The sequence below is a fragment of the Salvelinus alpinus genome, chromosome 17 (genome assembly GCF_045679555.1).
Source record: "Salvelinus alpinus chromosome 17, SLU_Salpinus.1, whole genome shotgun sequence".
Lineage (NCBI taxonomy): Eukaryota > Metazoa > Chordata > Actinopteri > Salmoniformes > Salmonidae > Salvelinus > Salvelinus alpinus.
In genome coordinates, this window is record NC_092102.1 from 30,503,430 (window position 1) to 30,529,204 (window position 25,775).

The 25,775-nt window shown below is 46.3% G+C and overlaps 1 protein-coding gene across 1 annotated transcript in view; it reads right to left on the bottom strand.

The window, feature by feature from the left end:
* The window catches only part of LOC139542729 (voltage-dependent L-type calcium channel subunit alpha-1D-like), a 197,898-nt gene that overhangs the window by 4,882 nt on the left and 167,241 nt on the right, over positions 1-25,775 (bottom strand). Inside the window, exons 47-50 of the mRNA XM_071348510.1 lie at positions 1,290-1,480; positions 775-899; positions 444-578; positions 134-319 (exon numbers count right to left, since the gene is read on the bottom strand). Of these exons, the coding sequence (XP_071204611.1) occupies positions 134-319; positions 444-578; positions 775-899; positions 1,290-1,480 (637 nt within the window). The remainder of the gene's footprint in view (positions 1-133; positions 320-443; positions 579-774; positions 900-1,289; positions 1,481-25,775) is intronic.

The following is a 25,775-nucleotide window of genomic DNA, read 5'->3' on the forward strand; positions in this document are numbered from 1 at the left end:
GAAATCATTAATCAATCAATCAAAGTGTGTGTGTGTGTGTGTGTGTGTGTGTGTGTGTGTGTGTGTGTGTGTGTGTGTGTGTGTGTGTGTGTGTGTGTGTGTGTGTGTGTGTGTGTGTGTCAGGGCTACTCACGGCCTCTACTAGGCTGTTGGCACTGCCTATCTTCTGGTGGTACTGCCTGCGGTACTCTGGGGGGATCTGGAGCTGTGAGGGGGAGTAGGTGAGGCTCAAAGGGGCTTCCAGGGCGTCAGTGTACCAGGAGCTTCTTCTCACAGAGCCAGGGGTGCTGCTCACACTGCCGGGACCACGCCAGTCCACCTGGATACACACACACACACACACACACACACACACACACACACACACACACACACACACACACACACACACACAAATGTATCAACACATTTACATTCATAAATGCACACACACACACACGTACCTGGATGAGGGGGGTGTAGTAGGGGGAGTGGTCCCTGCTAATGGGGGAGGTGGGGGGCGTGGCCCAGGAACGTAGAGAGCGTGAAGGAGAGAGACGCTGGACTCTGCTGGAGTCCAGGCCAGCCACTGCCATCACCTAGGGAACAGGAGAAGAGTAGGGGTCAAGGAGGTCAAACCACATAGACATACCTTTAATTCATTGCCTAAATTAAGACTCACGCATGTTTGTGTGTATGTGCAGTGAGTTGTGTCAATATTTTGTAAGCTAATTATGTGAGAGTAAGTCTTTCAGTGCAAATGGGTAGCCATCAGTTTGGTTCAGTGGTACCCACCTGTTGCTGCATCAGATGCAGGGGTAGAGCTGTTCGATGGGGAACGGAAGGGGTCAAGGGGATGTCATCATCCTGACTGCTATGTCTCCGCAAACACTCAAAGTTGAAGGAGGGTCTGTGGGGTGCTGGAGGTTTAAACACAGGAGAGAAAGTTGAAGGAGGGTCTGTGGGGTGCTGGAGGTTTAAACACAGGAGAGAAAGTTGAAGGAGGGTCTGTGGGGTGCTGGAGGTTTAAACACAGGAGAGAAAGTTGAAGGAGGGTCTGTGGGGTGCTGGAGGTTTAAACACAGGATGGACAAAGTTGAAGGAGGGTCTGTGGGGTGCTGGAGGTTTAAACACAGGAGAGAAAGTTGAAGGAGGGTCTGTGGGGTGCTGGAGGTTTAAACACAGGAGACACCTATCATTTACATCTATGGATCTCATTACAATGTAAAGCCCTTTGAGTGTTCCATCATCTTTATCAGCCAATCAGTTACACCCCTGATTTAATCGCTATGGTAACCAAGGGACCTCACCCTGGGGTGTAGAGGGGAACAACCGTCGCTTTGGCGACCGCCCACCATCTTGGTAAATGGGTTGCTGGTCGTCGTCATAGAGACTATCAGGTTGCTGGTCGTCGTCATAGAGACTATCAGGTTGATGGTAACCCCTCGATGCATTTGTGTCCAAGTCAGTTTGAAGGTCTTGAAACTCCTTATGGGGCATCCTGAGCAACAACCAGACAACAACATCAGTAAACAACCACCTTGTCAACAGCAGCCACATCTGGACAGGTACTGATAGAGTAGAGTGCAGGAGAGTGGAAGAGAAGAGAAGGAGGAGGAGGAGAAGAGAGGAGAGTACAGTAGAGGAGAATAGAGGAGAGTACAGTAGAGGAGAATAGAGGAGAGTACAGTATAGGAGAGGAGAGTACAGTAGAGGAGAATAGAGGAGAGTACAGTAGAGGAGAATAGAGGAGAGTACAGTAGAGGAGAGGAGAGTAGAGGAGAGGAGAATAGAGGAGAGTACAGTATAGGAGAGGAGAGTACAGTAGAGGAGAATAGAGGAGAGTACAGTAGAGGAGAATAGAGGAGAGTACAGTAGAAGAGAGGAGAGTACAGTAGAGGAGAATAGAGGAGAGTACAGTAGAGGAGAATAGAGGGGAGTACAGTAGAGGAGAGGAGAGTACAGTAGAGGAGAATAGAGGAGAGTACAGTAGAGGAGAGGAGAGTAGAGGAGAATAGAGGAGAGTACAGTAGAGGAGAGGAGAGTACAGTAGAGGAGAATAGAGGAGAGTACAGTAGAGGAGAGGAGAGTACAGTAGAGGAGAATAGAGGAGAGTACAGTAGAGGAGAGGAGAGTACAGTAGAGGAGAATAGAGGATAGTACAGTAGAGGAGAGGAGAGTACAGTAGAGGAGAATAGAGGATAGTACAGTAGAGGAGAGGAGAGTAGAGTAGAGGAGAAAAGAGGATAGTACAGTAGAGGAGAAGAGAGTACAGTAGATGAGAATAGAGGATAGTACAGTAGAGGAGAGGAGAGTACAGTAGAGGAGAGGAGAGTACAGTAGAGGAGAGTACAGTAGAGGAGAGGAGAATAGAGGATAGTACAGTAGAGGAGAGTACAGTAGAGGAGAATAGAGGATAGTACAGTAGAGGAGAGGAGAGTACAGTAGATGAGAATAGAGGATAGTACAGTAGAGGAGAGGAGAGTACAGTAGAGGAGAATAGAGGAGAGTACAGTAGAGGAGAGGAGGGTACAGTAGATGAGAATAGAGGAGAGTACAGTAGATGAGAATAGAGGAGAGTACAGTAGAGGAGAGGAGAGTACAGTAGAGGAGAATAGAGGAGGGTACAGTAGAGGAGAGGAGAGTACAGTAGAGGAGAATAGAGGATAGTACAGTAGAGGAGAGTACAGTAGAGGAGAATAGAGGATAGTACAGTAGAGGAGAGGAGAGTACAGTAGATGAGAATAGAGGATAGTACAGTAGAGGAGAGGAGAGTACAGTAGATGAGAATAGAGGATAGTACAGTAGAGGAGAGGAGAGTAGAGGAGAATAGAGGATAGTACAGTAGAGGAGAGGAGAGTACAGTAGAGGAGAGGAGAGTACAGTAGATGAGAATAGAGGATAGTACAGTAGAGGAGAGGAGAGAACAGTAGATGAGAATAGAGGATAGTACAGTAAAGGAGAGGAGAGTAGAGTAGAGGAGAATAGAGGAGAGTACAGTAGAGGAGAATAGAGGGGAGTACAGTAGATAAGAATAGAGTACAGTAGAGGAGAGGAGAGTACAGTAGATGAGAATAGAGGAGAGTACAGTAGAGGAGAGTACAGTAGAGGAGAATAGAGGAGAGTACAGTAGAGGAGAGGAGAGTACAGTAGAGGAGAATAGAGGATAGTACAGTAGAGGAGAGTACAGTAGATGAGAATAGAGGAGAGTACAGTAGAGGAGAGGAGAGTACAGTAGAGGAGAATAGTGGAGGGTACAGTAGAGGAGATGAGAGGAGAGTACAGTAGAGGAGAATAGATGATAGTACAGTAGAGGAGAGGAGAGTAGAGTAGAGGAGAATAGAGGATAGTACAGTAGAGGAGAGGAGAGTACAGTAGAGGAGAATAGAGGAGAGTACAGTAGAGGAGAGGAGAGTACAGTAGAGGAGAATAGAGGAGAGTACAGTAGAGGAGAGGAGAGTACAGTAGATGAGAATAGAGGATTGTAAAGTAGAGGAGAGGAGAGTACAGTAGAGGAGAATAGAGGATAGTACAGTAGAAGAGAGGAGAACACAGTAGAGGAGAGGAGAGTACAGTAGAGGAGAATAGAGGAGAGTACAGTAGAGGAGAGGAGAGTAGAGTAGAGGAGAATAGAGGATAGTACAGTAGAGGAGAGGATAGTACAGTAGATGAGAATAGAGGATAGTACAGTAGAGGAGAGGAGAGTACAGTAGATGAGAATAGAGGAGAGTACAGTAGAGGAGAGTACAGTAGAGGAGAATAGAGGAGAGTACAGTAGAGGAGAGGAGAGTACAGTAGAGGAGAATAGAGGATAGTACAGTAGAGGAGAGGAGAGTACAGTAGATGAGAATAGAGGAGAGTACAGTAGAGGAGAGGAGAGTACAGTAGAGGAGAATAGAGGAGGGTACAGTAGAGGAGATGAGAGGAGAGTACAGTAGAGGAGAATAGAGGATAGTACAGTAGAGGAGAGGAGAGTAGAGTAGAGGAGAATAGAGGATAGTACAGTAGAGGAGAGGAGAAAACAGTAGAGGAGAATAGAGGAGAGTACAGTAGAGGAGAGGAGAGTACAGTAGAGGAGAATAGAGGAGAGTACAGTAGAGGAGAGGAGAGTACAGTAGATGAGAATAGAGGAGAGTACAGTAGAGGAGAGGAGAGTACAGTAGAGGAGAATAGAGGATAGTACAGTAGAATAGAGGAGAGTACAGTAGAGGAGAGGAGAGTACAGTAGAGGAGAATAGAGGAGAGTACAGTAGAGGAGAGGAGAGTAGAGGAGAGGAGAATAGAGGATAGTACAGTAGAGGAGAGGAGAGTACAGTAGATGAGAATAGAGGATAGTACAGTAGAGGAGAGGAGAGTACAGTAGATGAGAATAGAGGATAGTACAGTAGAGGAGAGGAGAGTAGAGTAGAGGAGAATAGAGGAGAGTACAGTAGAGGAGAGGAGAGTACAGTAGAGGAGAGTACAGTAGATGAGAATAGAGGAGAGTACAGTAGAGGAGAGTACAGTAGAGGAGAATAGAGGGGAGTACAGTAGATGAGAATAGAGTACAGTAGAGGAGAGGAGAGTACAGTAGAGGAGAATAGAGGAGAGTACAGTAGAGGAGAGGAGAGTAGAGTAGAGGAGAGTACAGTAGAGGAGAGTACAGTAGAGGAGAGGAGAGTACAGTAGAGGAGAGGAGAGTACAGTAGAGGAGAGGAGAGTACAGTAGAGGAGAATAGAGGATAGTACAGTAGAGGAGAGGAGAGTACAGTAGATGAGAATAGAGGATAATACAGTAGAGGAGAGGAGAGTAGAGTAGAGGAGAATAGAGGAGAGTACAGTAGAGGAGAATAGAGGGGAGTACAGTAGATAAGAATAGAGTACAGTAGAGGAGAGGAGAGTACAGTAGATGAGAATAGAGGAGAGTACAGGAGAGGAGAGTACAGTAGAGGAGAATAGAGGAGAGTACAGTAGATAAGAATAGAGTACAGTAGAGGAGAGGAGAGTACAGTAGATGAGAATAGAGGAGAGTACAGTAGAGGAGAGGAGAGTACAGTAGAGGAGAGGAGAGTACAGTAGAGGAGAGGAGAGTACAGTAGAGGAGAATAGAGGAGAGTACAGTAGAGGAGAGGAGAGTACAGTAGAGGAGAGGAGAGTACAGTAGAGGAGAATAGAGGATAGTACAGTAGAGGAGAGGATAGTACAGTAGATGAGAATAGAGGATAGTACAGTAGAGGAGAGGAGAGTAGAGTAGAGGAGAATAGAGGATAGTACAGTAGAGGAGAATAGAGGAGAGTACAGTAGAGGAGAGGAGAGTACAGTAGAGGAGAATAGAGGAGAGTACAGTAGAGGAGAGGAGAGTACAGCAGATGAGAATAGAGGAGGGTACAGTAGAGGAGAGGAGAGTACAGTAGAGGAGAATAGAGGAGGGTACAGTAGAGGAGAGGAGAGTACAGTAGAGGAGAATAGAGGAGAGTACAGTAGAGGAGAGGAGAGTAGAGGAGAATAGAGGAGAGTACAGTAGAGGAGAGGAGAGTACAGTAGAGGAGAATAGAGGAGAGTACAGTAGATGAGAATAGAGGAGAGTACAGTAGAGGAGAGGAGAGTACAGTAGAGGAGAATAGAGGAGAGTACAGTAGAGGAGAGGAGAGTACAGTAGAGGAGAATAGAGGAGGGTACAGTAGAGGAGAGGAGAGTACAGTAGAGGAGAATAGAGGAGAGTACAGTAGAGGAGAATAGAGGAGAGTACAGTAGAGGAGAGTACAGTAGAGGAGAGGAGAGTACAGTAGATGAGAATAGAGGAGAGTACAGTAGAGGAGAGGAGAGTACAGTAGAGGAGAGGAGAGTAGAGGAGAATAGAGGAGAGTACAGTAGAGGAGAATAGAGGAGAGGAGAATAGAGGAGAGTACAGGATAATAGAGGAGAATAAAGGAGAGTTACAGTAGAGGAGAGGAGAGTACAGTAGAGGAGAGGAGAGTACAGTAGAGGAGAATAGAGGAGAGTACATTAGAGGAGAGGAGAGTACAGTAGAGGAGAATAGAGGAGGGTACAGTAGAGGAGAGGAGAATAGAGGAGAGTATAGTAGAGGAGAGGAGAGTACAGTAGAGGAGAATAGAGGGGAGTACAGTAGAGGAGAGTACAGTAGAGGAGAATAGAGGAGAGTACAGTAGAGGAGAGGAGAGTACAGTAGAGGAGAATAGAGGGGAGTACAGTAGAGGAGAGGAGAGTACAGTAGAGGAGAATAGAGGAGAGTACAGTAGAGGAGAGGAGAATAGAGGAGAGTACAGTAGAGGAGAGGAGAGTACAGTAGAGGAGAATAGAGGGGAGTACAGTAGAGGAGAGGAGAGTACAGTAGAGGAGAATAGAGGAGAGTACAGTAGAGGAGAGGAGAGGAGAGTACAGTAGAGGAGAATAGAGGGGAGTACAGTAGAGGAGAGGAGAGTACAGTAGAGGAGAGTACAGTAGAGGAGAGGAGAGTACACTAGATGAGAATAGAGGAGAGTACAGTAGAGGAGAGGAGAGTACAGTAGAGGAGAATAGAGGAGAGTACAGTAGAGGAGAGGAGAGTACAGTAGAGGAGAATAGAGGAGAGTACAGTAGAGGAGAGGAGAGTACAGTAGATGAGAATAGAGGAGAGTACAGTAGAGGAGAGGAGAGTACAGTAGAGGAGAATAGAGGAGAGTACAGTAGAGGAGAGGAGAGTACAGTAGATGAGAATAGAGGAGGGTACAGTAGAGGAGAGGAGAGTACAGTAGAGGAGAGGAGAGTACAGTAGAGGAGAATAGAGGAGAGTACAGTAGAGGAGAGGAGAGTGGAGGAGAATAGAGGAGAGTACAGTAGAGGAGAGGAGAGTACAGTAGATGAGAATAGAGGAGGGTACAGTAGAGGAGAGGAGAGTATATTAGAGGAGGGGAGAGTACAGTAGAGGAGAATAGAGGAGGGTACAGTAGAGGAGAGGAGAATAGAGGAGAGTACAGTAGAGGAGAGGAGAGTACAGTAGAGGAGAATAGAGGGGAGTACAGTAGAGGAGAGGAGAGTACAGTAGAGGAGAATAGAGGAGAGTACAGTAGAGGAGAGGAGAGTACAGTAGAGGAGAATAGAGGGGAGTACAGTAGAGGAGAGGAGAGTACAGTAGAGGAGAATAGAGGAGAGTACAGTAGAGGAGAGGAGAATAGAGGAGAGTACAGTAGAGGAGAGGAGAGTACAGTAGAGGAGAATAGAGGGGAGTACAGTAGAGGAGAGGAGAGTACAGTAGAGGAGAATAGAGGAGAGTACAGTAGAGGAGAGGAGAGTACAGTAGAGGAGAATAGAGGGGAGTACAGTAGAGGAGAGGAGAGTACAGTAGAGGAGAGTACAGTAGAGGAGAGGAGAGTACACTAGATGAGAATAGAGGAGAGTACAGTAGAGGAGAGGAGAGTACAGTAGAGGAGAATAGAGGAGAGTACAGTAGAGGAGAGGAGAGTACAGTAGATGAGAATAGAGGAGAGTACAGTAGAGGAGAGGAGAGTACAGTAGAGGAGAGGAGAGTACAGTAGAGGAGAGGAGAGTACAGTAGATGAGAATAGAGGAGGGTACAGTAGAGGAGAGGAGAGTACAGTAGAGGAGAGGAGAGTACAGTAGAGGAGAGGAGAGTACAGTAGAGGAGAATAGAGGAGAGTACAGTAGAGGAGAGTACAGTAGAGGAGAATAGAGGAGAGTACAGTAGAGGAGAGGAGAGTACAGTAGAGGAGAATAGAGGGGAGTACAGTAGAGGAGAGGAGAGTACAGTAGAGGAGAATAGAGGAGAGTACAGTAGAGGAGAGGAGAATAGAGGAGAGTACAGTAGAGGAGAGGAGAGTACAGTAGAGGAGAATAGAGGGGAGTACAGTAGAGGAGAGGAGAGTACAGTAGAGGAGAATAGAGGAGAGTACAGTAGAGGAGAGGAGAGTACAGTAGAGGAGAATAGAGGGGAGTACAGTAGAGGAGAGGAGAGTACAGTAGAGGAGAGTACAGTAGAGGAGAGGAGAGTACACTAGATGAGAATAGAGGAGAGTACAGTAGAGGAGAGGAGAGTACAGTAGAGGAGAATAGAGGAGAGTACAGTAGAGGAGAAGAGGAGAGTACAGTAGAGGAGAATAGAGGAGAGTACAGTAGAGGAGAGGAGAGTACAGTAGAGGAGAATAGAGGAGAGTACAGTAGAGGAGAGGAGAGTACAGTAGATGAGAATAGAGGAGAGTACAGTAGAGGAGAGGAGAGTACAGTAGAGGAGAATAGAGGAGAGTACAGTAGAGGAGAGGAGAGTACAGTAGAGGAGAATAGAGGAGAGTACAGTAGATGAGAATAGAGTACAGTAGAGGAGAGTACAGTAGATGAGAATAGAGGAGAGTACAGTAGAGGAGAGGAGAGTACAGTAGAGGAGAATAGAGGAGAGTACAGTAGAGGAGAGGAGAGTAGAGTAGAGGAGAATAGAGGATAGTACAGTAGAGGAGAGGAGAGTACAGTAGATGAGAATAGAGGATAGTACAGTAGAGGAGAGGAGAGTACAGTAGAGGAGAATAGAGGAGAGTACAGTAGAGGAGAGGAGAGTACAGTAGAGGAGAATAGAGGAGAGTACAGTAGATGAGAATAGAGTACAGTAGAGGAGAGTACAGTAGATGAGAATAGAGGAGAGTACAGTAGAGGAGAGGAGAGTACAGTAGAGGAGAATAGAGGAGAGTACAGTAGAGGAGAGGAGAGGAGAGTACAGTAGAGGAGAATAGAGGAGAGGACAGTAGAGGAGAGGAGAGTACAGTAGAGGAGAATAGAGGAGAGTACAGTAGAGGAGAGGAGAGTACAGTAGAGGAGAATAGAGGAGGGTACAGTAGAGGAGAATAGAGGAGAGTACAGTAGAGGAGAGGAGAGTACAGTAGATGAGAATAGAGGAGAGTACAGTAGAGGAGAGGAGAGTACAGTAGAGGAGAATAGAGGAGGGTACAGTAGAGGAGATGAGAGGAGAGTACAGTAGAGGAGAATAGAGGATAGTACAGTAGAGGAGAGGAGAATAGAGGAGAGTACAGTAGAGGAGAGGAGAGTACAGTAGAGGAGAATAGAGGGGAGTACAGTAGAGGAGAGGAGAGTACAGTAGAGGAGAATAGAGGAGAGTACAGTAGAGGAGAGGAGAGTACAGTAGAGGAGAATAGAGGGGAGTACAGTAGAGGAGAGGAGAGTACAGTAGAGGAGAGTACAGTAGAGGAGAGGAGAGTACACTAGATGAGAATAGAGGAGAGTACAGTAGAGGAGAGGAGAGTACAGTAGAGGAGAATAGAGGAGAGTACAGTACAGGAGAGGAGAGTACAGTAGAGGAGAATAGAGGAGAGTACAGTAGAGGAGAGGAGAGTACAGTAGAGGAGAATAGAGGAGAGTACAGTAGAGGAGAGGAGAGTACAGTAGATGAGAATAGAGGAGAGTACAGTAGAGGAGAGGAGAGTACAGTAGAGGAGAATAGAGGAGGGTACAGTAGAGGAGATGAGAGGAGAGTACAGTAGAGGAGAATAGAGGATAGTACAGTAGAGGAGAATAGAGGATAGTACAGTAGAGGAGAGGAGAGTACAGTAGATGAGAATAGAGGATAGTACAGTAGAGGAGAGGAGAGTACAGTAGAGGAGAATAGAGGAGAGTACAGTAGAGGAGAGGAGAGTACAGTAGAGGAGAATAGAGGAGAGTACAGTAGATGAGAATAGAGTACAGTAGAGGAGAGGAGAGTACAGTAGATGAGAATAGAGGAGAGTACAGTAGAGGAGAGGAGAGTACAGTAGAGGAGAATAGAGGAGAGTACAGTAGAGGAGAGGAGAGTACAGTAGAGGAGAATAGAGGAGAGGACAGTAGAGGAGAGGAGAGTACAGTAGAGGAGAGGAGAGTACAGTAGAGGAGAATAGAGGAGAGTACAGTAGAGGAGAGGAGAGTACAGTAGAGGAGAATAGAGGAGGGTACAGTAGAGGAGAATAGAGGAGAGTACAGTAGAGGAGAGTACAGTAGATGAGAATAGAGGAGAGTACAGTAGAGGAGAGGAGAGTACAGTAGAGGAGAATAGAGGAGGGTACAGTAGAGGAGATGAGAGGAGAGTACAGTAGAGGAGAATAGAGGATAGTACAGTAGAGGAGAGGAGAGTAGAGTAGAGGAGAATAGAGGATAGTACAGTAGAGGAGAGGAGAGTACAGTAGATGAGAATAGAGGATAGTACAGTAGAGGAGAGGAGAGTACAGTAGAGGAGAATAGAGGAGAGTACAGTAGAGGAGAGGAGAGTACAGTAGAGGAGAATAGAGGAGAGTACAGTAGATGAGAATAGAGTACAGTAGAGGAGAGGAGAGTACAGTAGATGAGAATAGAGGAGAGTACAGTAGAGGAGAGGAGAGTACAGTAGAGGAGAATAGAGGAGAGTACAGTAGAGGAGAGGAGAGGAGAGTACAGTAGAGGAGAATAGAGGAGAGGACAGTAGAGGAGAGGAGAGTACAGTAGAGGAGAGGAGAGTACAGTAGAGGAGAATAGAGGAGAGTACAGTAGAGGAGAGGAGAGTACAGTAGAGGAGAATAGAGGAGGGTACAGTAGAGGAGAGGAGAGTACAGTAGAGGAGAATAGAGGAGGGCACAGTAGAGGAGAGGAGAGTACAGTCGAGGAGAATAGAGGAGAGTACAGTAGAGGAGCGGAGAGTAGAGGAGAATAGAGGAGAGTACAGTAGAGGAGAGTACAGTAGAGGAGAATAGAGGAGAGTACAGTAGATGAGAATAGAGGAGAGTACAGTAGAGGAGAATAGAGGAGAGTACAGTAGAGGAGAGGAGAGTACAGTAGAGGAGAATAGAGGAGGGTACAGTAGAGGAGCGGAGAGTAGAGGAGAATAGAGGAGAGTACAGTAGAGGAGAGTACAGTAGAGGAGAATAGAGGAGAGTACAGTAGATGAGAATAGAGGAGAGTACAGTGGAGGAGAGGAGAGTACAGTAGAGGAGAATAGAGGAGAGTACAGTAGATGAGAATAGAGGAGAGTACAGTAGAGGAGAGGAGACTACAGTAGAGGAGAATAGAGGAGAGTACAGTAGAGGAGAGGAGAGTACAGTAGAGGAGAATAGAGGAGGGTACAGTAGAGGAGAGGAGAGTACAGTAGATGAGAATAGAGGATAGTAGAGTAGAGGAGAGGAGAGTACAGTAGATGAGAATAGAGGATAGTACAGTAGAGGAGAGGAGAGTAGAGTAGAGGAGAATAGAGGAGAGTACAGTAGAGGAGAGGAGAGTACAGTAGAGGAGAGGAGAGTACAGTAGATGAGAATAGAGGAGAGTACAGTAGAGGAGAATAGAGGAGAGTACAGTAGAGGAGAGGAGAGTACAGTAGAGGAGAATAGAGGGGAGTACAGTAGAGGAGAGGAGAGTACAGTAGAGGAGAATAGAGGAGAGGAGAGTACAGTAGAGGAGAATAGAGGGGAGTACAGTAGAGGAGAGGAGAGTACAGTAGAGGAGAGTACAGTAGAGGAGAGGAGAGTACAGTAGATGAGAATAGAGGAGAGTACAGTAGAGGAGAGGAGAGTACAGTAGAGGAGAATAGAGGAGAGTACAGTAGAGGAGAGGAGAGTACAGTAGAGGAGAATAGAGGAGAGTACAGTAGAGGAGAGGAGAGTACAGTAGATGAGAATAGAGGAGAGTACAGTAGAGGAGAGGAGAGTACAGTAGAGGAGAATAGAGGAGAGTACAGTAGAGGAGAGGAGAGGAGAGTACAGTAGAGGAGAATAGAGGAGAGGACAGTAGAGGAGAGGAGAGTACAGTAGAGGAGAGGAGAGTACAGTAGAGGAGAATAGAGGAGAGTACAGTAGAGGAGAGGAGAGTACAGTAGAGGAGAATAGAGGAGGGTACAGTAGAGGAGAATAGAGGAGAGTACAGTAGAGGAGAGGAGAGTACAGTAGATGAGAATAGAGGAGAGTACAGTAGAGGAGAGGAGAGTACAGTAGAGGAGAATAGAGGAGGGTACAGTAGAGGAGATGAGAGGAGAGTACAGTAGAGGAGAATAGAGGATAGTACAGTAGAGGAGAGGAGAGTAGAGTAGAGGAGAATAGAGGATAGTACAGTAGAGGAGAGGAGAGTACAGTAGATGAGAATAGAGGATAGTACAGTAGAGGAGAGGAGAGTACAGTAGAGGAGAATAGAGGAGAGTACAGTAGAGGAGAGGAGAGTACAGTAGAGGAGAATAGAGGAGAGTACAGTAGATGAGAATAGAGTACAGTAGAGGAGAGGAGAGTACAGTAGATGAGAATAGAGGAGAGTAGAGTAGAGGAGAGGAGAGTACAGTAGAGGAGAATAGAGGAGAGTACAGTAGAGGAGAGGAGAGGAGAGTACAGTAGAGGAGAATAGAGGAGAGGACAGTAGAGGAGAGGAGAGTACAGTAGAGGAGAGGAGAGTACAGTAGAGGAGAATAGAGGAGAGTACAGTAGAGGAGAGGAGAGTACAGTAGAGGAGAATAGAGGAGGGTACAGTAGAGGAGAGGAGAGTACAGTAGAGGAGAATAGAGGAGGGTACAGTAGAGGAGAGGAGAGTACAGTCGAGGAGAATAGAGGAGAGTACAGTAGAGGAGCGGAGAGTAGAGGAGAATAGAGGAGAGTACAGTAGAGGAGAATAGAGGAGAGTACAGTAGAGGAGAATAGAGGAGAGTACAGTAGATGAGAATAGAGGAGAGTACAGTAGAGGAGAGGAGAGTACAGTAGAAGAGAATAGAGGAGAGTACAGTAGAGGAGAGGAGAGTACAGTAGAGGAGAATAGAGGAGGGTGCAGTAGAGGAGAGGAGAGTACAGTAGATGAGAATAGAGGATAGTAGAGTAGAGGAGAGGAGAGTACAGTAGATGAGAATAGAGGATAGTACAGTAGAGGAGAGGAGAGTAGAGTAGAGGAGAATAGAGGAGAGTACAGTAGAGGAGAGGAGAGTACAGTAGAGGAGAGGAGAGTACAGTAGATGAGAATAGAGGAGAGTACAGTAGAGGAGAATAGAGGAGAGTACAGTAGAGGAGAGGAGAGTACAGTAGAGGAGAATAGAGGGGAGTACAGTAGAGGAGAGGAGAGTGGAGGAGAATAGAGGAGAGTACAGTAGAGGAGAGGAGAGTACAGTAGATGAGAATAGAGGAGGGTACAGTAGAGGAGAGGAGAATAGAGGAGAGTACAGTAGAGGAGAGGAGAGTACAGTAGAGGAGAATAGAGGGGAGTACAGTAGAGGAGAGGAGAGTACAGTAGAGGAGAATAGAGGAGAGTACAGTAGAGGAGAGGAGAGTACAGTAGAGGAGAATAGAGGGGAGTACAGTAGAGGAGAGGAGAGTACAGTAGAGGAGAATAGAGGAGAGTACAGTAGAGGAGAGGAGAATAGAGGAGAGTACAGTAGAGGAGAGGAGAGTACAGTAGAGGAGAATAGAGGGGAGTACAGTAGAGGAGAGGAGAGTACAGTAGAGGAGAATAGAGGAGAGTACAGTAGAGGAGAGGAGAGTACAGTAGAGGAGAATAGAGGGGAGTACAGTAGAGGAGAGGAGAGTACAGTAGAGGAGAATAGAGGAGAGTACAGTAGAGGAGAGGAGAGTACAGTAGAGGAGAATAGAGGGGAGTACAGTAGAGGAGAGGAGAATAGAGGGGAGTACAGTAGAGGAGAGGAGAGTACAGTAGAGGAGAGGAGAGTACAGTAGATGAGAATAGAGGAGAGTACAGTAGAGGAGAGGAGAGTACAGTAGAGGAGAATAGAGGAGAGTACAGTAGAGGAGAGGAGAGTACAGTAGAGGAGAATAGAGGAGAGTACAGTAGAGGAGAGGAGAGTACAGTAGATGAGAATAGAGGAGAGTACAGTAGAGGAGAGGAGAGTACATTAGAGGAGAATAGAGGAGAGTACAGTAGAGGAGAGGAGAGTACAGTAGATGAGAATAGAGGAGGGTACAGTAGAGGAGAGGAGAGTACAGTAGAGGAGAGGAGAGTACAGTAGAGGAGAACAGAGGAGAGTACAGTAGAGGAGAGGAGAGTGGAGGAGAATAGAGGAGAGTACAGTAGAGGAGAATAGAGGAGAGTACAGTAGAGGAGAGGAGAGTACAGTAGAGGAGAGGAGAGTACAGTAGAGGAGAATAGAGGAGAGTACAGTAGAGGAGAGGATAGTAGAGTAGAGGAGAATAGAGGAGAGTACAGTAGAGGAGAATAGAGGGGAGTACAGTAGATAAGAATAGAGTACAGTAGAGGAGAGGAGAGTACAGTAGATGAGAATAGAGGAGAGTACAGTAGAGGAGAGTACAGTAGAGGAGAATAGAGGAGAGTACAGTAGATAAGAATAGAGTACAGTAGAGGAGAGGAGAGTACAGTAGATGAGAATAGAGGAGAGTACAGTAGAGGAGAGGAGAGTACAGTAGAGGAGAATAGAGGAGAGTACAGTAGAGGAGAGGAGAGTACAGTAGAGGAGAATAGAGGAGAGTACAGTAGAGGAGAGGAGAGTACAGTAGAGGAGAATAGAGGAGAGTACAGTAGAGGAGAGGAGAGTACAGTAGGGGAGAGGAGAGTACAGTAGAGGAGAATAGAGGATAGTACAGTAGAGGAGAGGAGAGTACAGTAGATGAGAATAGAGGATATTACAGTAGAGGAGAGGAGAGTAGAGTAGAGGAGAATAGAGGAGAGTACAGTAGAGGAGAATAGAGGGGAGTACAGTAGATAAGAATAGAGTACAGTAGAGGAGAGGAGAGTACAGTAGATGAGAATAGGAGAGTACAGTAGAGGAGAGTACAGTAGAGGAGAATAGAGGAGAGTACAGTAGATAAGAATAGAGTACAGTAGAGGAGAGGAGAGTACAGTAGATGAGAATAGAGGAGAGTACAGTAGAGGAGAGGGGAGTACAGTAGAGGAGAATAGAGGAGAGTACAGTAGAGGAGAGGAGAGTATAGTAGAGGAGAGGAGAGTACAGTAGGAGAGGAGAGTACAGTAGAGGAGAGTACAGTAGAGGAGAATAGAGGGGAGTACAGTAGAGGAGAGTACAGTAGATGAGAATAGAGGATAGTACAGTAGAGGAGAGGAGAGTAGAGTAGAGGAGAATAGAGGATAGTACAGTAGAGGAGAGGAGAGTAGAGTAGAGGAGAATAGAGGATAGTACAGTAGAGGAGAGGAGAGTACAGTAGATGAGAATAGAGGATAGTACAGTAGAGGAAAGGAGAGTACAGTAGAGGAGAATAGAGGAGAGTACAGTAGAGGAGAGGAGAGTACAGTAGAGGAGAATAGAGGAGAGTACAGTAGATGAGAATAGAGTACAGTAGAGGAGAGGAGAGTACAGTAGATGAGAATAGAGGAGAGTACAGTAGAGGAGAGGAGAGTACAGTAGAGGAGAATAGAGGAGAGTACAGTAGAGGAGAATAGAGGAGAGGACAGTAGAGGAGAGGAGAGTACAGTAGAGGAGAGGAGAGTACAGTAGAGGATAATAGAGGAGAGTACAGTAGAGGAGAGGAGAGTACAGTAGAGGAGAATAGAGGAGGGTACAGTAGAGGAGAGGAGAGTACAGTAGAGGAGAATAGAGGAGGGTACAGTAGAGGAGAGGAGAGTGCAGTCGAGGAGAATAGAGGAGAGTACAGTAGAGGAGCGGAGAGTAGAGGAGAATAGAGGAGAGTACAGTAGAGGAGAGGAGAGTACAGCAGAGGAGAATAGAGGAGAGTACAGTAGATGAGAATAGAGGAGAGTACCGTAGAGGAGAGGAGACTACAGTAGAGGAGAATAGAGGAGAGTACAGTAGAGGAGAGGAGAGTACAGTAGAGGAGAATAGAGGAGGGTACAGTAGAGGAGAGGAGAGTACAGTAGATGATAATAGAGGATAGTACAGTAGAGGAGAGGAGAGTACAGTAGATGAGAATAGAGGATAGTACAGTAGAGGAGAGGAGAGTAGAGTAGAGGAGAATAGAGGAGAGTACAGTAGAGGAGAGGAGAGTACAGTAGAGGAGAAGAAAGTACAGTAGATGAGAATAGAGGAGAGTACAGTAGAGGAGAGTACATTAGAGGAGAGGAGAGTACAGTAGATGAGAATAGAGGAGAGTACAGTAGAGGAGAATAGAGGAGAGTACAGTAGAGGAGAGGAGAGTACAGTAGAGGAGAATAGAGGGGAGTACAGTAGAGGAGAGGAGAGTACAGTAGAGGAGAATAGAGGAGAGGAGAGTACAGTAGAGGAGAATAGAGGGGAGTACAGTAGAGGAGAGGAGAGTACAGTAGAGGAGAGTACAGTAGAGGAGAGGAGAGTACAGTAGATGAGAATAGAGCAGAGTACAGTAGAGGAGAGGAGAGTACAGTAGAGGAGAATAGAGGAGAGTACAGTAGAGGAGAGGAGAGTACAGTAGAGGAGAATAGAGGAGAGTACAGTAGAGGAGAGGAGAGTACAGTAGATGAGAATAGAGGAGAGTACAGTAGAGGAGAGGAGAGTACAGTAGAGGAGAATAGAGGAGAGTACAGTAGAGGAGAGGAGAGTACAGTAGATGAGAATAGAGGAGGGTACAGTAGAGGAGAGGAGAGTACAGTAGAGGAGAACAGAGGAGAGTACAGTAGAGGAGAGGAGAGTGGAGGAGAATAGAGGAGAGTACAGTAGAGGAGAATAGAGGAGAGTACAGTAGAGGAGAGGAGAGTACAGTAGAGGAGAGGAGAGTACAGTAGAGGAGAATAGAGGAGAGTACAGTAGAGGAGAGGATAGTAGAGTAGAGGAGAATAGAGGAGAGTACAGTAGAGGAGAATAGAGGGGAGTACAGTAGATAAGAATAGAGTACAGTAGAGGAGAGGAGAGTACAGTAGATGAGAATAGAGGAGAGTACAGTAGAGGAGAGTACAGTAGAGGAGAATAGAGGAGAGTACAGTAGATAAGAATAGAGTACAGTAGAGGAGAGGAGAGTACAGTAGATGAGAATAGAGGAGAGTACAGTAGAGGAGAGGAGAGTACAGTAGAGGAGAATAGAGGAGAGTACAGTAGAGGAGAGGAGAGTACAGTAGAGGAGAATAGAGGAGAGTACAGTAGAGGAGAGGAGAGTACAGTAGAGGAGAGGAGAGTACAGTAGAGGAGAATAGAGGATAGTACAGTAGAGGAGAGGAGAGTAGAGTAGAGGAGAGGAGAGTACAGTAGAGGAGAATAGAGGAGAGTACAGTAGAGGAGAGGAGAGTACAGTAGAGGAGAATAGAGGAGAGTACAGTAGAGGAGAGGAGAGTACAGTAGAGGAGAGGAGAGTACAGTAGAGGAGAATAGAGGAGAGTACAGTAGAGGAGAGGAGAGTACAGTAGATGATAATAGAGGATAGTACAGTAGAGGAGAGGAGAGTACAGTAGTTGAGAATAGAGGATAGTATGGTAGAGGAGAGGAGAGTAGAGTAGAGGAGAATAGAGGAGAGTACAGTAGAGGAGAAGAGAGTACAGTAGAGGAGAAGAGAGTACAGTAGATGAGAATAGAGGAGAGTACAGTAGAGGAGAGTACAGTAGAGGAGAATAGAGGAGAGTACAGTAGATGAGAATAGAGTACAGTAGAGGAGAGGAGAGTACAGTAGAGGAGAATAGAGGAGAGTACAGTAGAGGAGAGTAGAGTAGAGGAAAGGAGAGGAGAGTACAGTAGAGGAGAGTACAGTAGAGGAGAGTACAGTAGAGGAGAGGAGAGTACAGTAGAGGAGAGGAGAGTACAGTAGAGGAGAATAGAGGGGAGTACAGTAGAGGAGAGGAGAGTACAGTAGATGAGAATAGAGGAGAGTACAGTAGAGGAGAGTACAGTAGAGGAGAGTACAGTAGAGGAGAATAGAGGAGAGTACAGTAGAGGAGAGGAGAGTACAGTAGATGAGAATAGAGGAGAGTACAGTAGAGGAGAGTACAGTAGAGGAGAATAGAGGAGAGTACAGTAGAGGAGAGGAGAGTACAGTAGAGGAGAATAGAGGAGAGTACAGTAGAGGAGAGTACAGTAGATGAGAATAGAGGAGGGTACAGTAGAGGAGAGGAGAGTACAGTAGAGGAGAATAGAGGAGGGGACAGTAGAGGAGAGGAGAGTACAGTGGAGGAGAATAGAGGAGAGTACAGTAGAGGAGAGGAGAGTGGAGGAGAATAGAGGAGAGTACAGTAGAGGAGAGGAGAGTACAGTAGAGGAGAATAGAGGAGAGTACAGTAGAGGAGAGGAGAGTACAGTAGAGGAGAGGAGAGTACAGTAGAGGAGAATAGAGGATAGTACAGTAGAGGAGAGGAGAGTACAGTAGATGAGAATAGAGGAGAGTACAGTAGAGGAGAGGGGAGTACAGTAGAGGAGAATAGAGGAGAGTACAGTAGAGTAGAGGAGAGTATAGTAGAGGAGAGGAGAGTACAGTAGAGGAGCGGAGAGTACAGTAGAGGAGAGTACAGTAGAGGAGAGGAGAGTACAGTAGAGGAGAATAGAGGAGAGTACAGTAGAGTAGAGGAGAGTATAGTAGAGGAGAGGAGAGTACAGTAGAGGAGAGGAGAGTACAGTAGAGGAGAGTACAGTAGAGGAGAGGAGAGTACAGTAGAGGAGAATAGAGGGGAGTACAGTAGAGGAGAGGAGAGTACAGTAGATGAGAATAGAGGAGAGTACAGTAGAGGAGAGTACAGTAGAGGAGAATAGAGGAGAGTACAGTAGATGAGAATAGAGTACAGTAGAGGAGAGGAGAGTACAGTAGAGGAGAATAGAGGAGAGTACAGTAGAGGAGAGTAGAGTAGAGGAAAGGAGAGGAGAGTACAGTAGAGGAGAGTACAGTAGAGGAGAGCACAGTAGAGGAGAGGAGAGTACAGTAGAGGAGAGGAGAGTACAGTAGAGGAGAATAGAGGGGAGTACAGTAGAGGAGAGGAGAGTACAGTAGATGAGAATAGAGGAGAGTACAGTAGAGGAGAGTACAGTAGAGGAGAGTACAGTAGAGGAGAATAGAGGAGAGTACAGTAGAGGAGAGGAGAGTACAGTAGATGAGAATAGAGGAGAGTACAGTAGAGGAGAGTACAGTAGAGGAGAATAGAGGAGAGTACAGTAGAGGAGAGGAGAGTACAGTAGAGGAGAATAGAGGAGAGTACAGTAGAGGAGAGTACAGTAGATGAGAATAGAGGAGGGTACAGTAGAGGAGAGGAGAGTACAGTAGAGGAGAATAGAGGAGGGGACAGTAGAGGAGAGGAGAGTACAGTGGAGGAGAATAGAGGAGAGTACAGTAGAGGAGAGGAGAGTGGAGGAGAATAGAGGAGAGTACAGTAGAGGAGAGGAGAGTACAGTAGAGGAGAATAGAGGAGAGTACAGTAGAGGAGAGGAGAGTACAGTAGAGGAGAGGAGAGTACAGTAGAGGAGAATAGAGGATAGTACAGGAGAGGAGAGGAGAGTACAGTAGATGAGAATAGATGAGAGTACAGTACAGTAGAGGAGAATAGAGGAGAGTACAGTAGAGTAGAGGAGAGTATAGTAGAGGAGAGGAGAGTACAGTAGAGGAGAGGAGAGTACAGTAGAGGAGAGTACAGTAGAGGAGAGGAGAGTACAGTAGAGGAGAATAGAGGAGAGTACAGTAGAGTAGAGGAGAGTATAGTAGAGGAGAGGAGAGTACAGTAGAGGAGAGGAGAGTACAGTAGAGGAGAGTACAGTAGAGGAGAGGAGAGTACAGTAGAGGAGAATAGAGGGGAGTACAGTAGAGGAGAGGAGAGTACAGTAGATGAGAATAGAGGAGAGTACAGTAGAGGAGAGGAGAGTACAGTAGAGGAGAATAGAGGAGAGTACAGTAGAGGAGAGGAGAGTACAGTAGAGGAGAATAGAGGAGAGTACAGTAGAGGAGAGGAGAGTACAGTAGATGAGAATAGAGGAGAGTACAGTAGAGGAGAGGAGAGTACAGTAGAGGAGAATAGAGGAGGGTACAGTAGAGGAGAGTACAGTAGAGGAGAGTACAGTAGAGGAGAGGAGAGTACAGTAGATGAGAATAGAGGAGAGTACAGTAGAGGAGAATAGAGGAGAGTACAGTAGAGGAGAGGAGAGTACAGTAGAGGAGAATAGAGGGGAGTACAGTAGAGGAGAGGAGAGTACAGTAGAGGAGAATAGAGGAGAGGAGAGTACAGTAGAGGAGAATAGAGGGGAGTACAGTAGAGGAGAGGAGAGTACAGTAGAGGAGAGTACAGTAGAGGAGAGGAGAGTACAGTAGATGAGAATAGAGCAGAGTACAGTAGAGGAGAGGAGAGTACAGTAGAGGAGAATAGAGGAGAGTACAGTAGAGGAGAGGAGAGTACAGTAGAGGAGAATAGAGGAGAGTACAGTAGAGGAGAGGAGAGTACAGTAGATGAGAATAGAGGAGAGTACAGTAGAGGAGAGGAGAGTACAGTAGAGGAGAATAGAGGAGAGTACAGTAGAGGAGAGGAGAGTACAGTAGATGAGAATAGAGGAGGGTACAGTAGAGGAGAGGAGAGTACAGTAGAGGAGAGGAGAGTACAGTAGAGGAGAACAGAGGAGAGTACAGTAGAGGAGAGGAGAGTGGAGGAGAATAGAGGAGAGTACAGTAGAGGAGAATAGAGGAGAGTACAGTAGAGGAGAGGAGAGTACAGTAGAGGAGAGGAGAGTACAGTAGAGGAGAATAGAGGAGAGTACAGTAGAGGAGAGGAAAGTAGAGTAGAGGAGAATAGAGGAGAGTACAGTAGAGGAGAATAGAGGGGAGTACAGTAGATAAGAATAGAGTACAGTAGAGGAGAATAGAGGAGGGTACAGTAGAGGAGATGAGAGGAGAGTAGATGAGAATAGAGGAGAGTACAGTAGAGGAGAGGAGAGTACAGTAGAGGAGAATAGAGGAGACTACAGTAGAGGAGAGTACAGTAGAGGAGAGGAGAGTACAGTAGATGAGAATAGAGGAGAGTACAGTAGAGGAGAATAGAGGAGAGTACAGTAGAGGAGAGGAGAGTACAGTAGAGGAGAATAGAGGGGAGTACAGTAGAGGAGAGGAGAGTACAGTAGAGGAGAATAGAGGAGAGGAGAGTACAGTAGAGGAGAATAGAGGGGAGTACAGTAGAGGAGAGGAGAGTACAGTAGAGGAGAGTACAGTAGAGGAGAGGAGAGTACAGTAGATGAGAATAGAGCAGAGTACAGTAGAGGAGAGGAGAGTACAGTAGAGGAGAATAGAGGAGAGTACAGTAGAGGAGAGGAGAGTACAGTAGAGGAGAATAGAGGAGAGTACAGTAGAGGAGAGGAGAGTACAGTAGATGAGAATAGAGGAGAGTACAGTAGAGGAGAGGAGAGTACAGTAGAGGAGAATAGAGGAGAGTACAGTAGAGGAGAGGAGAGTACAGTAGATGAGAATAGAGGAGGGTACAGTAGAGGAGAGGAGAGTACAGTAGAGGAGAGGAGAGTACAGTAGAGGAGAACAGAGGAGAGTACAGTAGAGGAGAGGAGAGTGGAGGAGAATAGAGGAGAGTACAGTAGAGGAGAATAGAGGAGAGTACAGTAGAGGAGAGGAGAGTACAGTAGAGGAGAGGAGAGTACAGTAGAGGAGAATAGAGGAGAGTACAGTAGAGGAGAGGATAGTAGAGTAGAGGAGAATAGAGGAGAGTACAGTAGAGGAGAATAGAGGGGAGTACAGTAGATAAGAATAGAGTACAGTAGAGGAGAGGAGAGTACAGTAGATGAGAATAGAGGAGAGTACAGTAGAGGAGAGTACAGTAGAGGAGAATAGAGGAGAGTACAGTAGATAAGAATAGAGTACAGTAGAGGAGAGGAGAGTACAGTAGATGAGAATAGAGGAGAGTACAGTAGAGGAGAGGAGAGTACAGTAGAGGAGAATAGAGGAGAGTACAGTAGAGGAGAGGAGAGTACAGTAGAGGAGAATAGAGGAGAGTACAGTAGAGGAGAGGAGAGTACAGTAGAGGAGAGGAGAGTACAGTAGAGGAGAATAGAGGATAGTACAGTAGAGGAGAGGAGAGTAGAGTAGAGGAGAGGAGAGTACAGTAGAGGAGAATAGAGGAGAGGAGAGTACAGTAGAGGAGAATAGAGGAGAGTACAGTAGAGGAGAGGAGAGTACAGTAGAGGAGAGGAGAGTACAGTAGAGGAGAATAGAGGAGAGTACAGTAGAGGACAGGAGAGTACAGTAGATGATAATAGAGGATAGTACAGTAGAGGAGAGGAGAGTACAGTAGTTGAGAATAGAGGATAGTACAGTAGAGGAGAGGAGAGTAGAGTAGAGGAGAATAGAGGAGAGTACAGTAGAGGAGAGGAGAGTACAGTAGAGGAGAAGAGAGTACAGTAGATGAGAATAGAGGAGAGTACAGTAGAGGAGAGGAGAGTACAGTAGAGGAGAATAGAGGAGGGTACAGTAGAGGAGAATAGAGGAGAGTACAGTAGAGGAGAGGAGAGTACAGTAGATGAGAATAGAGGAGAGTACAGTAGAGGAGAGGAGAGTACAGTAGAGGAGAATAGAGGAGGGTACAGTAGAGGAGATGAGAGGAGAGTACAGTAGAGGAGAATAGAGGATAGTACAGTAGAGGAGAGGAGAGTAGAGTAGAGGAGAATAGAGGATAGTACAGTAGAGGAGAGGAGAGTACAGTAGATGAGAATAGAGGATAGTACAGTAGAGGAGAGGAGAGTACAGTAGAGGAGAATAGAGGAGAGTACAGTAGAGGAGAGGAGAGTACAGTAGAGGAGAATAGAGGAGAGTACAGTAGATGAGAATAGAGTACAGTAGAGGAGAGGAGAGTACAGTAGATGAGAATAGAGGAGAGTAGAGTAGAGGAGAGGAGAGTACAGTAGAGGAGAATAGAGGAGAGTACAGTAGAGGAGAGGAGAGGAGAGTACAGTAGAGGAGAATAGAGGAGAGGACAGTAGAGGAGAGGAGAGTACAGTAGAGGAGAGGAGAGTACAGTAGAGGAGAATAGAGGAGAGTACAGTAGAGGAGAGGAGAGTACAGTAGAGGAGAATAGAGGAGGGTACAGTAGAGGAGAGGAGAGTACAGTAGAGGAGAATAGAGGAGGGTACAGTAGAGGAGAGGAGAGTACAGTCGAGGAGAATAGAGGAGAGTACAGTAGAGGAGCGGAGAGTAGAGGAGAATAGAGGAGAGTACAGTAGAGGAGAATAGAGGAGAGTACAGTAGAGGAGAATAGAGGAGAGTACAGTAGAGGAGAATAGAGGAGAGTACAGTAGATGAGAATAGAGGAGAGTACAGTAGAGGAGAGGAGAGTACAGTAGAAGAGAATAGAGGAGAGTACAGTAGAGGAGAGGAGAGTACAGTAGAGGAGAATAGAGGAGGGTACAGTAGAGGAGAGGAGAGTACAGTAGATGAGAATAGAGGATAGTAGAGTAGAGGAGAGGAGAGTACAGTAGATGAGAATAGAGGATAGTACAGTAGAGGAGAGGAGAGTAGAGTAGAGGAGAATAGAGGAGAGTACAGTAGAGGAGAGGAGAGTACAGTAGAGGAGAGGAGAGTACAGTAGATGAGAATAGAGGAGAGTACAGTAGAGGAGAATAGAGGAGAGTACAGTAGAGGAGAGGAGAGTACAGTAGAGGAGAATAGAGGGGAGTACAGTAGAGGAGAAGAGAGTACAGTAGAGGAGAATAGAGGAGAGGAGAGTACAGTAGAGGAGAATAGAGGGGAGTACAGTAGAGGAGAGGAGAGTACAGTAGAGGAGAGTACAGTAGAGGAGAGGAGAGTACAGTAGATGAGAATAGAGGAGAGTACAGTAGAGGAGAGGAGAGTACAGTAGAGGAGAATAGAGGAGAGTACAGTAGAGGAGAGGAGAGTACAGTAGAGGAGAATAGAGGAGAGTACAGTAGAGGAGAGGAGAGTACAGTAGAGGAGAATAGAGGAGAGTACAGTAGAGGAGAGGAGAGTACAGTAGAGGAGAGGAGAGTACAGTAGAGGAGAATAGAGGATAGTACAGTAGAGGAGAGGAGAGTAGAGTAGAGGAGAGGAGAGTACAGTAGAGGAGAATAGAGGAGAGTACAGTAGAGGAGAGGAGAGTACAGTAGAGGAGAATAGAGGAGAGTACAGTAGAGGAGAGGAGAGTACAGTAGAGGAGAGGAGAGTACAGTAGAGGAGAATAGAGGAGAGTACAGTAGAGGAGAGGAGAGTACAGTAGATGATAATAGAGGATAGTACAGTAGAGGAGAGGAGAGTACAGTAGTTGAGAATAGAGGATAGTACAGTAGAGGAGAGGAGAGTAGAGTAGAGGAGAATAGAGGAGAGTACAGTAGAGGAGAGAAGAGTACAGTAGAGGAGAAGAGAGTACAGTAGATGAGAATAGAGGAGAGTACAGTAGAGGAGAGTACAGTAGAGGAGAATAGAGGAGAGTACAGTAGATGAGAATAGAGTACAGTAGAGGAGAGGAGAGTACAGTAGAGGAGAATAGAGGAGAGTACAGTAGAGGAGAGTAGAGTAGAGGAAAGGAGAGGAGAGTACAGTAGAGGAGAGTACAGTAGAGGAGAGTACAGTAGAGGAGAGGAGAGTACAGTAGAGGAGAGGAGAGTACAGTAGAGGAGAATAGAGGGGAGTACAGTAGAGGAGAGGAGAGTACAGTAGATGAGAATAGAGGAGAGTACAGTAGAGGAGAGTACAGTAGAGGAGAGTACAGTAGAGGAGAATAGAGGAGAGTACAGTAGAGGAGAGGAGAGTACAGTAGATGAGAATAGAGGAGAGTACAGTAGAGGAGAGTACAGTAGAGGAGAATAGAGGAGAGTACAGTAGAGGAGAGGAGAGTACAGTAGAGGAGAATAGAGGAGAGTACAGTAGAGGAGAGTACAGTAGATGAGAATAGAGGAGGGTACAGTAGAGGAGAGGAGAGTACAGTAGAGGAGAATAGAGGAGGGGACAGTAGAGGAGAGGAGAGTACAGTGGAGGAGAATAGAGGAGAGTACAGTAGAGGAGAGGAGAGTGGAGGAGAATAGAGGAGAGTACAGTAGAGGAGAGGAGAGTACAGTAGAGGAGAATAGAGGAGAGTACAGTAGAGGAGAGGAGAGTACAGTAGAGGAGAGGAGAGTACAGTAGAGGAGAATAGAGGATAGTACAGTAGAGGAGAGGAGAGTACAGTAGATGAGAATAGAGGAGAGTACAGTAGAGGAGAGGGGAGTACAGTAGAGGAGAATAGAGGAGAGTACAGTAGAGTAGAGGAGAGTATAGTAGAGGAGAGGAGAGTACAGTAGAGGAGAGGAGAGTACAGTAGAGGAGAGTACAGTAGAGGAGAGGAGAGTACAGTATAGGAGAATAGAGGAGAGTACAGTAGAGTAGAGGAGAGTATAGTAGAGGAGAGGAGAGTACAGTAGAGGAGAGGAGAGTACAGTAGAGGAGAGTACAGTAGAGGAGAGGAGAGTACAGTAGAGGAGAATAGAGGGGAGTACAGTAGAGGAGAGGAGAGTACAGTAGATGAGAATAGAGGAGAGTACAGTAGAGGAGAGGAGAGTACAGTAGAGGAGAATAGAGGAGAGTACAGTAGAGGAGAGGAGAGTACAGTAGAGGAGAATAGAGGAGAGTACAGTAGAGGAGAGGAGAGTACAGTAGATGAGAATAGAGGAGAGTACAGTAGAGGAGAGGAGAGTCCAGTAGAGGAGAATAGAGGGGAGTACAGTAGAGGAGAGGAGAGTCCAGTAGAGGAGAATAGAGGAGAGTACAGTAGAGGAGAATAGAGGAGAGTACAGTAGAGGAGAGTACAGTAGAGGAGAGGAGAGTAGAGTAGATGAGAATAGAGGAGAGTACAGTAGAGGAGAATAGAGGAGAGTACAGTAGAGGAGAGGAGAGTACAGTAGAGGAGAATAGAGGGGAGTACAGTAGAGGAGAGGAGAGTACAGTAGAGGAGAATAGAGGAGAGGAGAGTACAGTAGAGGAGAATAGAGGGGAGTACAGTAGAGGAGAGGAGAGTACAGTAGAGGAGAGTACAGT